At 41.8% G+C, this 21,153-nt stretch overlaps 1 protein-coding gene across 5 annotated transcripts in view; it reads left to right on the top strand.

The window, feature by feature from the left end:
- The first annotated feature begins 6,237 nt into the window (after positions 1–6,237).
- ICOSLG (inducible T cell costimulator ligand) overlaps positions 6,238–21,153 on the top strand; it is a 57,257-nt gene continuing 42,341 nt past the window's right edge. For 2 of the 5 annotated variants that reach the window (XM_087966803.1, XM_087966805.1), the window contains exons 1-4: positions 6,288–6,544; positions 14,350–14,390; positions 15,956–16,300; positions 19,527–19,796. In XM_087966803.1, coding sequence (XP_087822929.1) covers positions 6,525–6,544; positions 14,350–14,390; positions 15,956–16,300; positions 19,527–19,796 — 676 coding nt within the window. In that variant the 5' untranslated portion in view covers positions 6,288–6,524. Of the gene's footprint in view, positions 6,545–14,349; positions 14,391–15,955; positions 16,301–19,526; positions 19,797–21,153 lie in introns of all 5 variants that reach the window. The other 3 variants (XM_087966806.1, XM_087966807.1, XM_087966808.1) reach the window with 2 other exon arrangements.

The following is a 21,153-nucleotide window of genomic DNA, read 5'->3' as shown; positions in this document are numbered from 1 at the left end:
ACTTTGCCTTTGCCACATTCTACATGTATATGGTGTGAGTCACCACTACTTAGTATCTGTATTACCATTTGCAGCACGTGGTTGAGGCGTTTGTTATCAATAATTCTTTCCAGCTCTATTCAGCCCACCTCTCCATACCATAGTTCAAGCCACACATCCCAGATGTAGAGAAATGCAGGATGATCTGTAAGAGAAGAGGAAAGTATTCCTTATGCTCCTTTATACCTTCCTCACAACTAGGACCTGCCTGTTGGCCTATTTCTGAAGATGGGAATTGTGTGGTGTGTGTTTTTTTTAAGTGCTAAATCATGTGCAAAAATTGTGTGTCAGCTGTAGTACTCTTTTCACACAGGTTTCATATTATTTTTTTTAAAAAGGACTACATCTCCTTTCAGAAATATCAATAGCAAATATCACGGGTATCAAATGATCAGTTAGGTGGGCCAGTTGAGAGACAGCTAAACCAACCATTCAAATCACCATAATTTCAATTTCATTGAAGGAAAAACCACATTAATACCACATCACCATGCTCTTGAAAAATTGTGCTTATATTATGGTACATTCATTTTCTTCATTTTTTTCTCTCAGGTTAGGTGGCAACCTACAACTACAAAAACACAGCAACCTCTTCTATCAAGATCACTTTTAAAACTCTATTTAAAACTATGGTTTCGGAATTCACTTTTCATGATTTCACATTCATAGCCATTTATTTATAGTCAATATATTAGATCTGGAACGTTCATTATGCTGGTTCACTGAAAAAAAGAACTAGGTCAAATTTTGCAATGTTACACTTGCAATGTTACACTTACAATTAAGTCCAAAAAAATTTCAGTTCATAAGCATACATTAGGGAAAAATGAAGAAAAACAAACTAGTTAATTGGGTTTTCATTTTACAAGTTCATTTTACAAGTTCACATAGTTCAAAACTGACACATTTTTATGCTACCCTGTAATATATTCTCTTGGAAAGAAAAAATATAAACAATCAAACTCCTGCAGAATTTGTCATTTTATGAACACAACATATAAAAAAGACTTCCTGCTACTTAGAGCAGTATTAGAATAATAACCAGGCCTGTAACAAATTTATCAAACTTTAAAAAATAAGTAATCTTGTTTCAACTGAAGGAGAGATATTTGATTCGAACCATTATTTCAGTCAAAATTTTAAATTAAATTTTCTATCATTTGTAGCATATTTCTTTATGATTTGCATTCTATGCATACCCTGACAGTTAAGAATGGGTATGACTAAATGCTCCTGAAATCTTTATAATGCACAACGTATCATTAATGATATCTTAGAAATGAAGGGCACTAATATGCCACCCTTCAGGTGAGTAGGCTATACCTGTCACCAGCTAATACTATGAGAACTATAATGCAATATAAGTGAAGAGAACTATGTTGGTAATGTTTAATTATTTTAAGGAGTAAGTATTTAAAGATGCCTTTATTATGTGGCTACATCAACTTGCAAAGTCTAGGAGTGTAGAGATAACAGGCATTGGCCTGTTATTGAGGAAGGTACTATATTTGCCACAATAAAACGTTGTGTATGGATCTGCTATGACACAGTTCCCCAAGCGTTTTGGCTTTGCATATCTGTGGGAGGGAGGAGAGGGGATGGTTCTGCACATGTGCGCAGCTCCATTTGCGTGCTGCTCACACAAATGGAGCGGTGCACATGCACTTGCCCAAATGGGGATGTGCGCACGCGCACTCACCCACCATGGCCAGGTTCCAAAAGGATCAAGGCCCAGTAGAGGGTTACAGTCTCAGGGTTGGGCCCCCTGGCTATGATGTATGTACAATCCTTGGAAAGCAAAGAAGTTCACAGGTCAAATCTAGCTAAGCTTTCTTGTACAGCCCATAACCTAAGGATAGATAGATAGGTGGTCAGTAAATTGCCTGCCCAAGCCTCAGCTGAGCTCTTGGGGTGAGGAGTTACAATGACTATAACTAATTCTAGATCATTATCACAACTTCTTTCCTTATGTAGCTATAATCCTGGAAATTAGTGAGTTGTTTTTTTTTTAAATAACCCACTGATTACATGGGACCTAAAGGAAACTAACTTTGGGCAATCTCAGTGCTGGTGCATGAGAAAAAAGAACATAATGAAGAGGCTATATCTGTCCAAATTCAAAGCATCTTTTAAAGTAACCTTATTCCATCCATTGGGGTTAACAAAGAAAACGCAAAATACGGCAAACAACATTTATTAAAAAGGCGGGGGGGGGGGGAAAAATCCGTTCATTAACTAATATCATCTTGTCTGTAACTGTGAGATTAGTGAGAATGTTTATGCAAGTAAGTCCTTGAGAGGGATTCAAATAATTTAACAACCAGTTCTCTGCCCTAATGATTTCTTCCAACAATCAGTTCACCAAACTGCTCAGAAAGTTAACAACCAGTTCTCCCAAATTGGTACAAACTGGCTGAATCCCACCACTGGTTACGACCACAATTGAACCTAAACAAAAGTGAAACATTTGTTTAGTGAGTTTTGCCCATTTTATGACCTTTCTTGCCACAGTTAAGTGAATTACTACAGTTGTTAAGATAGTAACACAGTTACTAACACTAAGCACAGTTACTAACACTAAGCTCTGATTTTTCAGCTGGTTTGAGGCCTTTTTCAACCTCCCAGAGGCTTGGAAAAAGGCTCTGCAAGGCTTTTCAGGCCAAATTATAGGGCCGTTTTGTCACTGGCAGTATTACAGGAAGTGACGAGATGGGCCTGTAATTCAGCCTGAAAAGCCTTGCAGAGCCTTTTTCCAAGCTTCTGGGAGGCCGAAAAAGGCCTCAAACCGACCGAAAAAATCAACTGTGAGACGTGCGCATGCGCAGTGAGGTAAGTTTGCCTGCGGCTCACGTGCCAGCACAAATGGCTCTGCACGCCACTTGTGGCACACGTGCCATATCAAATATATCCGTATGACGGATATATATGAACCTAAAATGCAAAACGTAGGCACCAAACTGGTAGTAACACCGGTTGAATCCCACCACTGGCTGATATGCTGGGTGTGCCTGGGTTTTATATCCTCTGTTGGCATTTGAATTTCAGCTTGTATTCTGATTGGCTGTCAGACTCCCATGGGGCCATGCAGAGGCAACTCTGTAGGCTGTCCTGGGTCCCAGGCTTGGTTGAGCCTTGCTGGATGATGATGTTATGAAAAGGGCTTTGGGCAATTCCTATAACTCTGCCTGGAGTTCTTTGTTATGTAAAATATTCTGACCCAGGCCTTAATGGGCCACCCATTAACAAAGGTGGGGAGGTGAGCTTCTGCTTCTGAGGTGAGTTTCTGCTTCTGAGTTTCTACTCTTTTTAGGGGAAACATTCTGCCTTTTTAATATTTCCTAGGATATTTCATTTCTCTAGGAGGGGCTGGGTGCTAACTTCCTACAGAAGTGCCTGAAGATGGGCTTCAGCCTCTGAAAGTTTGAAAGCTCGGAAGTCAAAACCTCTAGTGACCAACCTTAACCTGGGATACACCTGGGCCTTCATTTGTGAGTAATTTTATTTGTAAATTTTTCAAAGAGAGATACTGTACAGCAGGGGGCCCCAACCACCGGTCCACGGACCGGTACCGGTCCGTGGAACAAGTCCTACCGGGCCGCTGGCTTGCTGGGCGCCATCTTTTTTTGATGAAAAAGTGCTTCCGGTGAGCTTTTCCGGGTAGAAAGCTCACCGGAAGCACTTTTTCATCAAAACAAGATGGCGGCGCCCAGCTGATGTCGGTACCGGGCCGCGCCATAAAAAAGGTTGGGGATACCGGGCCGCGACATAAGAAAGGTTGGGGATCACTGCTGTACAGGAAAGATTTTACCACATCATGTTTCTAATGAAATCTTTTCTAATCTTTTTTAGAATCACTAATCACTAATCACCAATCACTATTCTAGATTATTTATTCCAATGATTTGTTAAACTGAAGAAGGAAATTTAACAAAGCTGAAGGAGGATTTGTGGTCATTTTTTTAATTTAAGAAGACATTGAGTTCTATTTGTATTTTACAGACTAAGTATCTTGGTTCACAAAGCAGTACAGGTAGTCCTCAACTTATGACAATTGAGCCCAAAATTTCTGTTGTTAAATGAGGCATTTGTTAAGTGAGTTTTGCCCTATTTTATGACATTTCTTGCCACAGTTGTTAAGTGAATCACTGAAATTGTTAAGTTAGTAACCCAATTGTTAAGGGAATCTGGCTTCCCCACTGAAGTTCACAAAAGATGATTACCATATCCCGGAACATTGCAACAATTATAAATATGAGCCAGTTGCCAAGCATTTGAATTTTAATCACATGATCAAGGGGATGCTGCAAAGAATGTAACTGTGAAAAATGGTCATAAGTCACTTTATCCAGTGCTGTTGTAACTTTGAATGGTCACTAAATGAACTGTTGTATGTCGAGGACTATCTATACTTTTATAACACAGACACCACACACATTTCCATCCTCTCAGCTTCTCTAACATTAAGTGAAAAATTATTAGATATATGTGTAGTTTTACAGGTATGCTATACTATCTATGAATAGAATTCAGATTAACAAGTCACAATCTAGCATCCAGTTAAAATGTAATGATTCATCTTTCTTGTAATCTAAATTAAGCAAGATTGTGATGTGTTAAACTTATCTCTTTGCATAAACTATGGAAACAATATCTTTGGAGTATTGCTGGTAAACAGTTATGCTAATTATTTTGTTCTCAGTGTTCTGGAAATTGGGAAGATTAAAAAAATGCCAGCTTTATGTTCTGAGGCTTCAAGTGAGATATTGCCAAGATAGTCATATCTCTGAGTCTCAGTCCACTTAATCCAGTTAAAAGATAAAATATATATTTGAAGGACTTCTCCCGTTACATCCACCCTGCCTACCAGGATAGCAGAGCATATTATGGGTCTCATCAGTTAGGGACTGTGATATGATGCAACCATGAAAATAGGCCTTCATGATCGTGGTTCCTTCTTTGTGAACATCATTTCCCCCACAAGGTTTGATTGGCTTGCACTGTGTTGCTTTTTGAAAAGACCCTAAAATGTGGTTTTGTCAGTGGGCCTGGGGATCATGAATGGAAACAGAGCCGATCAAGTGGATGATTTGACTGGGTTTGCTGCTACCATGAGATGGTGTGTGTGTGTTAATGGATTTTTATTACATGATGAATTTTTTAAATTTGGTAAGTCATTTGGAATCAATTAACTGCTGTTATAGAAATAACAAAGCCTGGCCGTAAAGCAGATCCTGAAATACTTAAAACCAGCTAAAAATAATTCAAGGAGAACTCTTTTCCTCTTCCCTGATAGGATTAACCCCCAGGAAAGGAAAGGCAAAGGTCCAGGAAAGAGGTGGTATTCAGCAGGTTCTGACCAGTTCTAGAGAACCGGTAGCGGAAATTTTGAGTAGTTCGGAGAACCGGCAAATACCACCTCTGGCTGGAGATTTTACAGTATCCTTCCCCTGCCACGCCCACCAAGTCACGCCCACAGAACCGGTAGTAAAAAATTTCAATCCCAATATGGGTCCAGGAACAGGATTAACCCCATTAAGGGAGGAAGACAGAACTCAGGGCAATAAGTTTAACTAGAGGCACACAAATAACCCCATCAAACTGTAGGAGCTTCAAAGGAAAATCAAGTATAAAAAAAACATGGGTTTGCCTCCCCAATTTGCTTGCCAGCCAGGAATGCTAGAGCTGTGTCACAACTTTTCTTGCCTTAAAGAATCCAGCTTTCTGGCAGCTTCTGTTTCCCAGGTGGGAAACGAATGGGGAAATTTCTTCCAACATTCCTATAGAAAAATTTAAATTACAATTATTTTCTTCCCATGAAGCATACTTCTACTCAATGCAAGGGGACATTACATCTAGTATTCAACATGTACAAAGGATACCCTCAATCCAGAAGTCAAAGGGCTTGGATCTTTATTCACAGAAATTGACATATAATTTCCCTCTCCCAAGAACTGATATAATCACTTAACCGGAAAGACAATAAGAGAAAAACAAATAACCTGAAATCCATATGATTGGGAAAAAATCTGCTGGAAGAAATCAGTTGAAACAAATCTGTAAAGTGGGTTTAAACAGGCTAGATAATCCAGTGACGTTGTATTCCACCCCATTACACGCAGAACTTCCAACCTACAACACCATGTGTGTTAGTTTAGTTTTTAGATTGTACAAAGTCACAGAAACCGGAACGAGGGAAGGGAATGCTAATTCGGCTGAAGCCTATATAGTCATTCGCCGTGAATTGGGAAGTCCTCTTTTAACCGATCCGAGGCCTCTTCCCGCCACAGGCAGAAGGAAACTGCCGCTTCCGGGGTTGGGTTGGTTTTTTTCCTGAGGTGCCGAGGCTGAAGGGGAAAGGGGCGAGAATGCGGGCGGCAGTTTGGGGTCTGCGTTGCTGCAGGGCTGGGAGGGCGCGGGAGTCGCGGGCTAGCGGCTGAGGAGCCCCCGCCCTGTCTTCGGCCAGCTTTCGCAGACGAGCCCCGGTCATGGTTGCCCCCCGCGAGCGGTGAGTAGAGGGGGTCTCTCTCCAGCATACAGTAGCGGCGGGGCGATCGAGTATCAAAAGTCGGTTTAAAATGTGATAATAAAATCAACAAAGTATTTGCTGGGCTTAGAAGGCTAGAAAGAACTGCTGATCGACTGAATGTGCAGGAACCGAGGTACATTTTTACCTGCTCCTGGTAGCAGGTATATTTGTATATTTTCTGCCTAGAACTCGAACTGAATTCACGGTCAGTGAAGTGACAGCCCCAAGGAGAGGATTTGTATGCAAATTCTAAACGGTGGATTAAGTTGCTCTTAGTTGCCTTATAGGGCTTAATTCTGAATAAATAGACCAGACTGGAAGTGATAGCTAATGAAGCACTTTTTCTTCATTATTAGCAATTTCGGATAGCTGTTTTTAACGTGAAAGGATTTGTTGAAACGTACTTTTAATTCCCAATTTTGAAGTGTTTTTGTTTCGTTTTGTAAGATGAAACGATGTATCCAACTCGTTTGTTCCCTGTTTATCCAATGTGATTTGATTTGGTGTGAGGTGTTTTGGTTTGGTGTGACAGGTTAGCCGCACAGCGCATGTGGTGTAGTGGTTACATTCATTTAATCTATGAGCACAAGTTAATGTTTAATCCAGGGTTTCAAATTAAAGTTGATTAGTCTCTACTTGAACATATCCAGGAAAAAACATTTTATGGGACAATTGATTCTATTTATCAAATTACTCTTTTTTTTCTCTTCTTTCCCTACTGTTTGTTTGGAAGTTGTCTTAACAGATAACACATAGAGTTGGAAGGGACCTTGTAGGTCATCTAGTCCAACCCCCTGCCCAAGTGGGAGACCCTACACCATTTCTGACAAATGGCAGTCCAATCTCTTCTTGAAGGTCTCAAGTGATGGCCTCCCACAAATTCTGAGGGCAAGCTGTTCTATTGGTTGATTATTCTCACTGTCAGAAAGTTTCTCCTTGTTTCCAGGTTAAATCTTTCCTTGTTCAGTTTCCATCCATTATTCCTTGTCTGGCCTACAGGTGCTTTAGAAAATAGCTTGACCCCTTCCTCCCTGTGGCAGCCCCTCAAATATTGGAAGACTGCTATCATGTCTCCCCTGGTCCTTCTCTTCACTAGACTAGCCATGCCCAGTTCCTGCAACCGTTCATTGTATGTTTTAGCCTCCAGTCCCCTAATCATCCTGGTTGCTCTTCTCTGTACTTTTTCTAGAGTCTCAACATCTTTTTTATAGTGTGAACAAAACTGGATGCAGTCCTCTAGGTGTGGTCTTACTAAGGCTTTATAGAGTGGTATTAGTACCTCACTTGATCTTGATTGTATCCCTCTGTTAATACAACTTAGGATTGCATTAGCTTTTTTGGCTGCTGCTGCACACTGCTGGCTCATATTTAGCTGGTTGTCCACTAAGTCTCCAAGATCCCTCTCACAGTTACTGTTGTTGAGCCTGGTTTCACCCAGTCTATACGTGTACTTTTGGTTTTTCTTGCCTAAGTGTAGGACTTTACTTTTCTCCACATTGAATTTCATTTTGGTCCAGGGGTCGCCAACCTTTTGGATCTCAGGGACCACCAAACTCATAATTTTAGAACCCAGGGACCACTAACTGGTTCTGTGGGTGTGGCCTAATTTGTGGGTGTGGCTTGGTGGTCATGTGACTGGCTGGGCATGGCTGGTATGTAAATATTATAAATATTTATATAAATATTGATTTTTTATATAAAAAAGAGCAACTTTTACCCAAAATCAGGCAAAGCAGGCAGGCAGATTGAGTTGCTCACAGAATCACAGATTCATTCAGAAATCTATCTGCCATTGGCTAGCTCAGTCTGTCACATAAAATTTGCTAGCAAGCAAACTCACAAAATTAACTCACAACACACCATGCATGTAAATATTGAATTTTTTTATAAAAAAAGAGCAACTTTTACCCAAAATCAGGCAAAGAAGGCAGGCAGATTGAGTTGTTCACAGAATCATTCAGTGATCTATCTGCCATTGGCTATCTCAGTCTCTCAAATTTGCTTGCCGTGAGTCTGCACTGAATTTGCTTGCAAGCAAACCTTCAGTCCGAAGGGAGGTTCGGCTGTATTTAAAAGGAGAGCCGAAGATCTAAAGACTAGCTAGAAAGCAAGAAATCCAACCATTTTCTGCTTCCTAGTTAATCTAAATCTCCTGGCACAGCAGAACAGATGATGGTCAGAAAAAGGAAAAATAGAAATTCAGCATGCAAGTTTGTGAGTGGGCGGGGAGGGTTCCCACAGGCCATGTGGGTGGCGCAGCCTTGTGTTTCCGCACAGCCTGGATTAATTGCTTTGGGGGTGGTGGTCTGGGAGTGAGATTTCTCTGTGGCCCACCAAAATTTTCTCATGGTCCAGCAGTGGGCTGCGGCCCACCAGTTGGCGACTGCTATTCTAGTCTGTCAAGATCCATCTGGATCTTGAGCCTATCTTCTTGGGTATTAGCTATTCCTGCCAGCTTAATATCATCTGCAAATTTGGTAAGTTCCCCTTCTATTCCCTCATCTAAGTCATTAATGAAGGTATTGAAGAGTACTGGGACTAAGACCGAACCTTTGTTACCTCACTGCTTACTTCCCACCATGTAGACTTAGACCCATTAAGGACTACTCGTTGAGTACGGTTTTCCAGCCAGTTGCGAGTCCATCTCGTGGTGGTGCTATCTATCCCACTTTTTTCTAGCTTACTAAGAAGTAGGTTGTGGTCTACTTTGTCGAATGCCTTGCTGAAATCTAAATATATTATGTCCACATTATTTTGCTGGTCTACTAATTTAGTCACTGTATTGAAGAATGAAATACGATTGGTTTGGCATGATCTGTTTTTAACAAACCCCTACTGACTGCTAGTTATTACTTTACTTGTTTCTAGATGTTGGCAGATCTGTTTTTTTTATTATCTTTTCCAGTATCTTCCCGGGTATTGATGTTAGGCTGATTGGTCTATAGGTGTCAACCTTGCAACTTTAGACTTGTGGACTTCAACTCCCAGAATTCTCAGCCAGCTTTGCTGGCTGAGGAATTCTGGGAGTAAGTCCACAAGTCTTAAAGTTGCAGGTTGGACACCCCTGGTCTATAGTTTCCGGGTCTTTAAAATTATTACATGAATGCCATTCTCTGCCCTGTAATATGTAAAAGAAGGGCAAATCATTATCTTTTTGTCCTTGTCTTTTAATTGAAGAAAACCTAGTACAGGGGTCTACACCCTTAAACGCTCAAAAGACCCATTTAGACCCCTTCCTCACAGAAAAGAAAACACCGGGAGCCACAGAACCTGGGCAGGCGGGCCAACTTGACACCGCTCACCCCGCACAGTCACGACCCTCCCAGCCATGCCCAGGTTTTGTGGCTCCTGGTTTTTACTTTTAAATGGTATCTGTGTGTGTGTGTGTGTGTGTGTGTGTCTCATTTCTTGCCCTCTCTTTCTCATCTTTCTCCCTCTCATCTCTTTTTCTTTCTCCCCCTCATCTGTCTCTCATCTGTCTCTCTGTCTCTGGTGTCCAACCTTGGCAACTTTAAGACTTGTGGACTTCAACTCCCAGAATTCCTCAGCCAGCAAAGCTGGCTGAGGAATTCTGGGAGTTGAAGTCCACAAGTCTTAAAGTTGCCAAGGTTGGACACCCCTGATTTAAATCAAGAGTCATTTCAGGTTCCCAGATAAATGAAGCTCTTTCGTCCCCCTCATGTGGCTCCCTGTCTGATGATCTTACCATTGGCTCCTCTCCTCACCCTCCCCTCCCACTCTTCACCAGCTCTGAGAAGGGAAGGGCAACGGCAGATGGAGACTTGCTCCGTATTCCAGAGCAGGGGCGAAGCGCCCCTCTACTTGCCTCTTCTTCTGGCCCTTCTTGATACTGCGCGCACCGAGGAGACACGCGATTTTCTGCCCTAAGACACTGGCTGGGCCGGCTGCAGCTGATGCTCCGCATCATAATGAGTTCCAGGAGGAGGAGGAGGAGGAGGAAGAGGGGATGCAGTCTCCCCCATTGTGAAGCACGCTAAATTTAAATGTGCTGCATAAGGCACTGCAAGAGCAGTGAGCAGCCATGGAGGCGGCGAGAGGAATATGGGAAGATGCACGACTTTCTCTCTGCCCCGAGACATCGGCTGGGCCAGCTGCGCCTGATGCCGCTGCTTTCGCCATCTCTATTGCTACTCGCTGCTACTTGCAGTGCCTTGTGCAGCACACTTAAACTTAGCACACTTCACAATGGGGGAGACGGCATCCCCTCCTCCTCCCTCTGGAGCCCATTACGACCCGGAGCATCAGTTGCAGCCGGCCCAACCAGTGTCTCGGGACAGAAAAAAGTCACACGTTTCCCCTAGCAGTAGAGGTGCCGAGGTGCACACAGCACCAACAAGGGCCAGAAAAAGAGGCAAGTAGAGGGGCACTTCGCTCCCGCTCTGGAATATGGAGCGAGTCTCCATCTGCTGTCTCTCTTCTCAGAGAAGGCAAAGAGTGGGAGGGTGAGGGGCGGGGCTAGCCAGTGGTGGGATCCTCCAACAGGGAGCCGCAGGAGAGGGCCCAAAGAGCCACAGGGAGCTCTGGAGCCGCATGTTGCCAACCACCACCCTAGTATTTCTCTGTTCTCACAGCTTAACCTGCTCAGTGTCAGCTTTGGAATCCTTATTCATCGCTGCCACATAGCTTGAGAAAGTGGGAGTGGGGTGATTTTAATTGACTAGCTCTTAGTAGACAAAATAAATTCTTTTGTTAGTTCAAGGTAAAAGAGTGTGGTGCAGGAAGAAACGGAACTTACTTTGGGATGGGTTCATGTGATGTGATGATGAGTAAAAAGGGGATGGTTTATAGGTTGGGACATTATGGGAAGTCCAGGAAACTTTTAGTTTTTAAATTCCACAGATGTGCCAGGTGCTATTCTAATAAAAGTACTTTTGAGATTATGCTTATATCAGAGTTACTGTTCGGAATGGAGGTTCCCTGGAACGCTGACACTCGGCTTCTTTTGTCTATATTAATATAGGATTCAGATCAGTGGTGGTATTCAGCCAGTTCGGATCAGTTCAGGCGAACTGGTAGTGAGAGTTAGATATGTATGTATATTGTAATATAAGCTGCCCAGTCGCCGCTTGCTCGCTTGCACTCCCCGCCCAGTTACTCCTCCCCACCTATGCGACACGCTGGGTCCTCGTGGCTTGCCTTTCTAACCTGCCTTCCCAAATGGTGCCTGTGTCCCAACTGAGCAGCACTGATCTGCCTGTTCACAGGTAAGCCTGCGAGTCGCACTAGCCCCTCTGCCGCCAACCTCAGACCTTGCCGGGCCTCCCCCACTGTCCCTGGACACTGTCCCTGGAGAGTTCCCCTCTCCGTCCCCGAACCTTGACAGGCCTCCCCCATCGTCCCCTTACCTTGCCAGCCCCTCTATCGGCCCCAGACCTTTCCTGGCCTCCCCCACTGTCCTTGGATCTTCCTGCTCCTCACCACCATCCCCGGAGCTTGCTGAGAGGTCCCCTACTGTCCCCAGGCTCAGCTGACTGGCTTCCCCACCAGCATGGCCCCATCCCACCGGTGGCTCTGGCTGGGACCTAGCTAGCTGCCCCCACCACCATCTCCGGGCTCGGCTGGCTGGCTAAACTACCACAGTGCTCTCCCAGCTCTCCCTACCATGTGGCGGCCGTGGTGCTCCGACCGGGAGGGCGGGGACCTGCCTGCCTCCTGTAGCAGCACTGTTACTGCAGCACCTCCACTGTCTCCGCTGCCGCCTGCTTCCTTTAGTTTTGTCCCCTGGGAGAAGCAAGTGGCGGTGGAGGTGCTCTGACTGGGCGGGTGGGTGGATGTCCCAGGGCTGCTCGCTTTCTTCATTCTCCCACTGCCCTCTGCTCTGGAGCTTGCCGGATCAGTTTGTCCCAGACCAGGTATGTATGTGAGAGAGAGAGAGAGAGAGAGAAAGAGAGACAAGAAAAAAAGAAAGAAAGAAAGAGAGAGAGAAAGAGAGAGAGAGAAAGAAAGAAATTTTAACCATTGTCTCTGTGTCTTTTAAATAGATTTATACCTTTAATTCTTGTACGTTTTTCCTGTACCTCTATATTTTATTTCTGTCTTTTGTAGCTTCTTTTCCTTTCCCTCTTGCCTCTCTTCTTCTCCCTCCCCTTTTTATTCCCTTTTCTATCTGATTCTCCCTTCTGTGATCCTCCCTTCTGCTTTTTCCTGATATTATGATTACTTTTCAAATTACTCTTGCTTCTCTCTTTGTTCAGTTTCCATCCATTGCTTCTTGTTTGCCTTCTGGTGCTTTGGAAAATGCAGCCCCTTAAAAGCCTGTTGCCTGTCACACTCTTGGGCAAAGCACGTGAGCCATTTCCTCCTTTCAGTGGTCCATGAAAGTACATCTATAGTATGTAAATAATAAAGTCAAAAAAGGGTGAACATTTTTACATAACTATAGATACGTTGAGGCTGGGTGTGTCAAGGAATGGCTGGGAGGGGAGGGGCCAGGCGAGGCACCCCTTGATGTGAGTGACATTGCTTTGGCCATGCCCACCCAGTCACACGACCAAGCCACACCCACCAAGCAAGCCACGCCCACAGAATCGGTAGTAAAAAAATTTGAATCCCACCACTGATTCAGATCTTAGTTCTTTGATCATTTTGGCTTCTGGCTTGGAATTCTATTTCAATTTCTCTGAATCTTTTTTAAAATGTAATGACCAGGACTAATTTACTTATTAAACATATTTATATAAACACTTATTTACTGAAAAAAACTCTGACCAGCACTAAGTTCTTTATCATGTGGTAAAGTTCTTAAATTGCATCTCACCAAAGTAGAAAAATTGATAATTATTTCCTGTGGCTTGAATAACCTGGTTTAATTATGCATAAGGAACCTCTTTGGATAATTTTGAGCATTCAATACAACATTCAGTCCAAATCTCAGGAAACAGTTATTGTACAGATAACAGAGTTCCTCTAAGTCTGCCTCTATAGGGAATGACCAAGTATTAAAATAAAAATAGGAAAGTGGTCTCAGAAGGATATCATCAGGGATGGGATCCAACCGGTATAACTATCGGTTCTGTTGCTCTGCGTCATGCGCGCAAGTCGCGCAAGTTGCGTGAGTGCAATTTAGGACCTGCTGAGCTGCCTGGATAGCTAAGCAGCGCTGTGTGCAAGTGCACAGCGGTTGGAAAAGCCCCTTTTTCCTGCTTTTTCAACCACAGCTGTGTTGCGCAAAGCAGCTGCGGTTGAAAAAGCAGAAAATAAAGGTCAGGTAAGATGGCGGGCGGGTGGGCCCAAACAGCAGCAGACATAGAACCGGTTCTATGTATGTTCTCTGTCTGCTGTTCTTCAGAACTACCAGTTCTCCAGAGGTGGACAGAACCGGTAGAATCCCACTCCTGGATATCATACACAATAATGTGTATATTGTGTTTTCCTTTTCTCAGACTTACAAAAGCAATTTGTTGTAATGCATGAAGCACAAATACTTTATCAGCCTTTCCTTGATTTGATATTACTGTTCTTCTTATAGAGTTCTGTTTTTATTTTGGGATGGGCTGTTTAGATATGTATGTATATTGCAATATAAGCTGCCAAGATTATATTTTATTATTGCAGCATACAATTATGATTATTAAATACATAAAAGATAAAATAGTGAAAATAATGAATTCAGTTGGTTCACATCTTAGTCCTACTAATAATTTATTACATGGCTTACGCTAAATCTTATTATACATTTTCCTCAATAGTTTGTGGAATTTTTAAAATTACACATTCTAATTTTTAATTTGAAATGTACAGTTTTGTATTTTATTTTATTTTAGCTTTGGACTCTTGGTCTTGTTTCTTTGGGTTTGGAGATCTGGTAAGTTATTATGTTAGATTTATTCAACTATAAAGCAAGTTTTTAAGTAGTGTATGTGTTAATAGAAAAGATCACAGCTATTTTGACTTCAGGGCAAATTATACAAAGGCAAGGAACTTTTAATTTGGTTGCCTGTATTATTCTAAATACAGTTGAACTATTAAATTAACTTTTCCTTTACTGTTAAATATTTTTCAATAAAATACTGATATTCTCAAGATTTTTTTCCTTAAATAGTTTTAATATACATATTAAGCTTAGTTGCTGTGGTAATGACAGAACTAAGACCAGGTATTGGATGGAATTGTATTTCCATTAGAGTCAATTGAAATTACATCAGTTGAAAGATTGTTGATAGAACAGTTATGATAAAGAGCAACAGAGACCAACAGGGAGGTTTCTTATTAAGAATTCAATCAAGTCTATTCTTCCTTTAAATTTGCCGTTATGTTTTCCTCAGTTGTGTATGTTTTCTGTTGGTATTTTAAACTATTAGCTGCCCAAATTCACTGCTGCAAGACAGATGGCCATATAAGCAAATCGATTAAATAGTAGGTTTTTCAGTATGAACTGTAAATACTGACTAAAGATAATGCACAGAAATGCATTGTCACATCCATTCCTTACAGTCAGTTGTATAACAGATTGTACATAAATATGCAGAACAAATAAAGTTTCAGTACAAATTTAAATACAGCAGAGTCCAGTGACCTTTATTTTATTTTATTATTTAGTTAATTTCTATAGCAGTCCATCTCAACAAATGTCTCTGGGTGATGGACCTCATAAAAACATAAAACAATACAGAATAAATATGTATGATCATCAAGTAAAACTGTTGCACTTAACACACTTGAGGCCCCACACAGGACCCCAGGCATGCTGGATCATCACAGCCTTATGAAAGGCCAACAGGGCTGGCATCAGTCTAATCTCTGAAGCGCAGGAGCAGGAGAAGGCACTTCTTTTATCCCCACCAGCTATTGGCTCATTGGACCCATAACATGACCAACCTGCCGGACTGAATTGGATGAGAGAAGGTTCCTTAGGTCAGCATTCCCCAACCTTTGTGGCCTGGCTGGGGGGGAGAAAGCACTGGGCCAAGCGGTGGGTTAGCACACGCACGCAGCTGAACTCATGTAAGCGGTGGGCTGGCGCACAAATGCATGCACACCATGTGTGTGCACGCCAGCCTGCCACTCATACAATTTGAGCTGCATGCGTGCACGCATGCTGGCCTGTCTCTTGCACGGCCCCGTTCAAATAGGCCACTGCCTGGTAGTGGGCCATGGCCTAGGGGTTGGGTCCTCTGCCCTAGGTAACCCAGTCCCAAGCATGAAGAACAGCAGCAGCCAATGCAGCTCATGTGTTGAGTACAGTTGAAGCTTCTGAATGTTCTTCAAGAGCAGCCCCATGTACTTCTGAAGAATAAATAAGAATTTCAGGAGTGAAGAGAATGAAACACAAAGCTGAATCTGGAACAGTGACTTCAGTTTTAACTTTGTGAAAATGGAAAGTAGATTATATGATGCAATGCATTTTTTGTATCTTCTTTCTCTTTATAGCTGAAACAGAAGTGATTGGCATAATAGGAAGCAGTATTGAATTGCAATGCTCTTATCCGGAAGCAGAATCCTTAAACTACAATAGGAATCGAATATTATGGCAAATAAAAGACAGGTTTTCATGCTTTGTAGCTGGCTATTTTCCTAATGAAAATATGGAAAAGTACCAGTGTCAAGAATTCAAACAACGGACTCTATTAAATGAGCCAAAACAAGGCAGTGCTTCTTTGCAGTTATCAAACATCAGGATAGCAGATGAATTTATCTATCAGTGCATAATACAGAAAAATATAAATGGACAGTTTAAACTCATTCATAATGAATCCATATCGCTCAAAGTGGCAGGTAAGGATTTGTTCTGAGCAAATACGGTACTTATGAATTATTGTTTTGATGGCCAGATACTTTATTATGATAGGGTTGAAATTTAGTCTCAGAAATAATTTTTCCTCAGCTTGCCAGCCCATAAAAAGAATTGGATAGATGGTGTGAAATTTCTCATGCACATTTTGAGGTTTAGATCTATAAATTAGGGAAGATTTAAAAAGGGCAGATCTGTTAAGCAGAAAAGATTATTGGTTGTTTTTATCTTTGTGCCAGATAAATCAAGCAGCATAGACTGAAGCTGCTGGAAGAAAGCAGGTACAAAGCTGGAGAGACAATTTTTAAAAGAAGAAGGAATGTGAGATGGAAAACCCAGAAAAATCCAAAAGGGAGATCTACAAAACAGACTGATTGGTGAAATGATATATGTAGAGTTGAAAAGGAGGAATCAGATTTTAGTATAAAGAAGAGTGAATAGGGTGCTAGTTTTCCTAAAAGCGCATTGAAGAATTATTTTTATGTATTTCCTTCATTGACTCTGGTGTTGAAAAGACTATGTGCAAGCAGAAAATAAAAGTACAATACTTCCTAAATAAAGTAATAAATTAAATTTAAACTAATTTTTTATGAATAAATTAATAACACAAAGACAATTAAGTTAATTCCTGTATTAAAGTAGGAAGATGAAGTACATACTGAAACAACTGATGAACATGTAAATATATAATAGCAAAGGCTACTGTATAGTAGGAATAAGCACAAATTTATTTTAATGGTACTATAACATTAAAAAAAAACTTTACTATGAAAAAGAGTCCCATGGTGTGCGGGTTAAGCGCCTGTCTTCTTTTCAATTTCCAGAACTATTTTGCAAAGAATGAGTATTTGTCAATTAAGGAAAAATGTCCAAAAGTCTTAAATGCTAATTTAAACTGGATGGCAGTAGGTAGACATGAAGACAATTCACTTCCTCACCACATCATTTCCTCCCTCCTGGTAACTGCATGAATTGGAAACAGTTGTGCTTATGGAGAGATGCATGTGCTTGGAAGGTATCCTGCACCTATGGCTGCGTATAGCAGATTATTCACCCTTAGCAAAAGTTTATTTTGTCAGTGTATCCTTTGCTGAATAATTTAATGTTGTCTGCAATTGGATGGTATGAGGATAATGTGGACAACAATGATGCAGGCAATCTCAAATGTCCGATTAAATTAGCTGTATAATGCCTACTGCCTTTTACTACAATTTAAACTCTTGGGCATCACATACTTAATTCCTTTTCCTCCAAACTCATTGAGGAGGACAAGGTAGGCACTGAAAGTACGGGGATACATCTTTTAATTCTGTACTGTATATTATATGCTTATGCTAGATGTGCCATTATGGATTATGCCTTGGAAACGAATGTGAGATATCAAACCCAACTCTCTGCTGTGTGATTTGACCACAAAGAATTAAAGGGGTTAATCTGACAGACTTTCCTGTAACGTTCCAGAGAACATTTCATTCCTACCAAGATTCTGGCTGCTGATAAAGGAGTATATAAATTGTTATACACTGCTCAAAAAAATAAAGGGAACACAAAAATAAGATATCCTAGATCTGAATGAATGAAATATTCTTATTAAATACTTTGTTCATTACATAGTTGAATGTGCTGACAACAAAATCACACAAAAATTATTAATGGAAATCAAATTGAGCAACCCATGGAGGTCTGGATTTGGAGTTACACTCAAAATTAAAGTGGAAAAAAACACTACAGGCTGATCCAACTTTGATGTAATGTCCTTAAAACAAGTCAAAATGAGGCTCAGTAGTGTGTGTGGCCTCCACGTGCCTGTATGACCTCCTTACAACGCCTGGGCATACTGATGAGGTGGAGGATGGTCTCCTGAGGGATCTCCTCCCATACCTGGACTAAAGCATCCCTCAACTCCTGGACAGTCTGTGGTGCAACGTGGCGTTGGTGGATGGAGCGAGACATGATGTCCCAGATGTGCTCAATTGGATTCAGGTCTGGGGAACGGGCGGGCCAGTCCATAGCATCAATGCCTTCGTCTTGCAGGAACTGCTGACACACTCCAGCCACATGAGGTCTAGCATTGTCATGCATTAGGAGGAACCCAGGGCCAACCGCACCAGCATATGGTCTCACAAGGGGTCTGAGGATCTCATCTCGGTACCTAATGGCAGTCAGGCTACCTCTGGCAAGCACATGGAGGGCTATGAGGCCCCCTAAAGAAATGCCACCCCACACCATTACTGACCCACTGCCAAACCGGTCATGCTGGAGGATGTTGCAGGCAGCAGAACGTTCTCCACGGCATCTCCAGACCCTGTCACGTCTGTCACGTGTGCTCAGTGTGAACCTGCTTTCATCTGTGAAGAGCACAGGGTGCCAGTGGCGAATTAGCCAATCTTGGTGTTCTCTGGCAAATGCCAAACGTCTTGCACGGTGTTGGGTTGTAAGCACAAGCCCACCTGTGGATGTCGGGCCCTCATACCACCCTCATGGAGTCTGTTTCTGACCACTTGAGCAGCCACATGCACATTTGTGGCCTGCTGGAGGTCATTTTGCAGGACTCTGGCAGTGCTCCTCCTGTCCCTCCTTGCACAAAGGCGGAGGTAGCGGTCCTGATGCTGGGTTGTTGCCCTCCTACGGCCTCCTCCATGTCTCCTGATGTACTGGCCTGTCTCCTGGTAGCGCCTCCATGCTCTGGACACTACACTGACAGACACAGCAAACCTTCTTGCCGCAGGTCGCATTGTTGTGCCATCCTGGATGAGCTGCACTACCTGAGCCACTTGTGTGGGTTGTAGACTCCGTCTCATGCTACCACTAGAGTGAAAGCACCGCCAGCATTCAAAAGTGACCAAACCATCAGCCAGAAAGCATAGGAACTGAGAAGTGGTCTGTGGTCACTACCTGCAGAATCACTCCTTTATTGGGGATGTCTTGCTAACTGCCTATGCTTTCCACCTCTTGTCTATTCCATTTGAACAACAGCATGTGAAATTGATTGTCAATCAGTTTTGCTACCTAAGTAGACAGTTTGATTTCACAGAAGTGTGATTGACTTGGAGTTCCATTGTGTTGTTCCCTTTATTTTTTTGAGCAGTGTATTATCTAGTTCTAAAAAGATTTCTCTCCAATCGTATACCTACTTAAAAAGTGGCAGATAAAATTGTAGGGAAACATGGCTATAAAATTGTACTGCTCTTCTTTCTCTCTTTTTTCCAGCAAATTACAGCAAACCAGTGATAACGGGTCCTGTTCAGCTCGGAGAAGAAATGATGTTTATGTGCAATTCAAGCCATGGCTATCCAGAACAAAGGCTTTATTGGAGAAATGAAATAAACAACAGCACTATGAACATAACTGTGCAGTTCACCAAAGAGCTTGATGGGACTTTCAGTGTATTCAGTACATTGAAGATGAAAGTAGCTTCTGATATGAAGTTAAGATGTACAATTGAACATAAGCAACTGCATCAAAATATTACTACCACAAGTAAGTTTTTCCTTATGGTTTATTTCTTACTTCTTGTCCGTCCATTGATATTTTTAAGGAAGAATTGATGTGGCAATATACTTCAGTATATATTAAACGAAATAGGAAGACATGCCAAATCTGGCTTCTGAAAGTCTTTCCAACCACTTAATAAAGGCTCTGATCCAAATTATGAGACTTGGAAGAGAGCTCAGAGTAGAGGAAAGGCTACATTCCAAATTATTGTCCAGTTGTCTCTTTCTTAGAGATGCCTTTTTCTGGAACATTCTCCATAGTCTGACCTGATCTTCCTTTAACATAATTGTTCTTTTACCAGCTTTTCCTGCTGACACCAAATTTTATTCTATTCTGTTCAGTTTGTGTAAAACTATCCTGCTGAAAGACAAGAACCCCAAGTCCTCCGACATAAATTGTTCTCAACATTCAGTTGGGTTGAAAAGAATAAAAAGATAATTAATATTTTGTAATTGGATGATTTAGTTAATTCAAAAGATGAAACTTGCCTGTTGCCAAACTGCAGCCTCATGGCTTTTGCTTCCTATTCAGAATGCCAGAGTGCTTTGACAGTTGTGCTGGGATAACAATTCCCCTTCTTGCATTATCTAAGTTACGTTATCTAAGTCATGGCTATAAACAATTCTGCACTTCCACTTCTCTCCCCAACATAAGTCTCCCAAGGATACTATCCTCTATGTTATGTTTTCTCAATTTCTTCTGAATGGTAGAATGGTAGAATGCTCCATCTGGAGGCATCCAGACTCTTTTATCCCTTCTTTTCTCATCATTATCACTTTTCCTACTGCCATCCAATTTTTTTCAGCACTTCTAGCACTTCAATTTCTCTCTTACTTGGGCAAAGTTACTTTCTGGATATATTCTGCCCAACACCCTATCTATTTTCCAATGTCCTGACATAGCAATTTCAGTAGAAGGTTAGGATTGGAGAGATAACAGATGATGTGGGAAATGGATAGTCAGTTATTAAGTGCCATCATCGGCTATAAACAAAATACTGTAGAATAAGTAGGCAGGTGAGGCTCTTAATTGATATCTTCCTAACAACAGTGTACTTGCATCATATGATTCAGGTATTTATATACTGCCTTTGAAAAGGTGCTATACACAATGTAGGGTGGGATTCCCAAATTTACTGGACTAATAAATTTGGGGTTTAAGAACACGTCATGAGTACTTTCAGAAAATAACCGTCATGAACTGCATGGCCAGTCACACACAAAAAGGTAACTAGAAGGTAAATTGGTGAGGTTACTCCTTGTCTTTCCCTCTGAATGCTAAAGATGATAAGCAGATGGACACACCAGACTACAACTACCATCACTTTTATGTTCAAAAAATG

Source organism: Notechis scutatus, chromosome 5, assembly GCF_049901735.1.
Source record: "Notechis scutatus isolate UNSWTSFEM ecotype Mainland chromosome 5, rNotScu1.2, whole genome shotgun sequence".
In the NCBI taxonomy this organism is placed as follows: Eukaryota; Metazoa; Chordata; class Lepidosauria; order Squamata; family Elapidae; genus Notechis; species Notechis scutatus.
The sequence above is the reverse complement of the archived record's forward strand: the minus strand, read 5'-3'. Positions and strand labels throughout refer to the sequence as shown.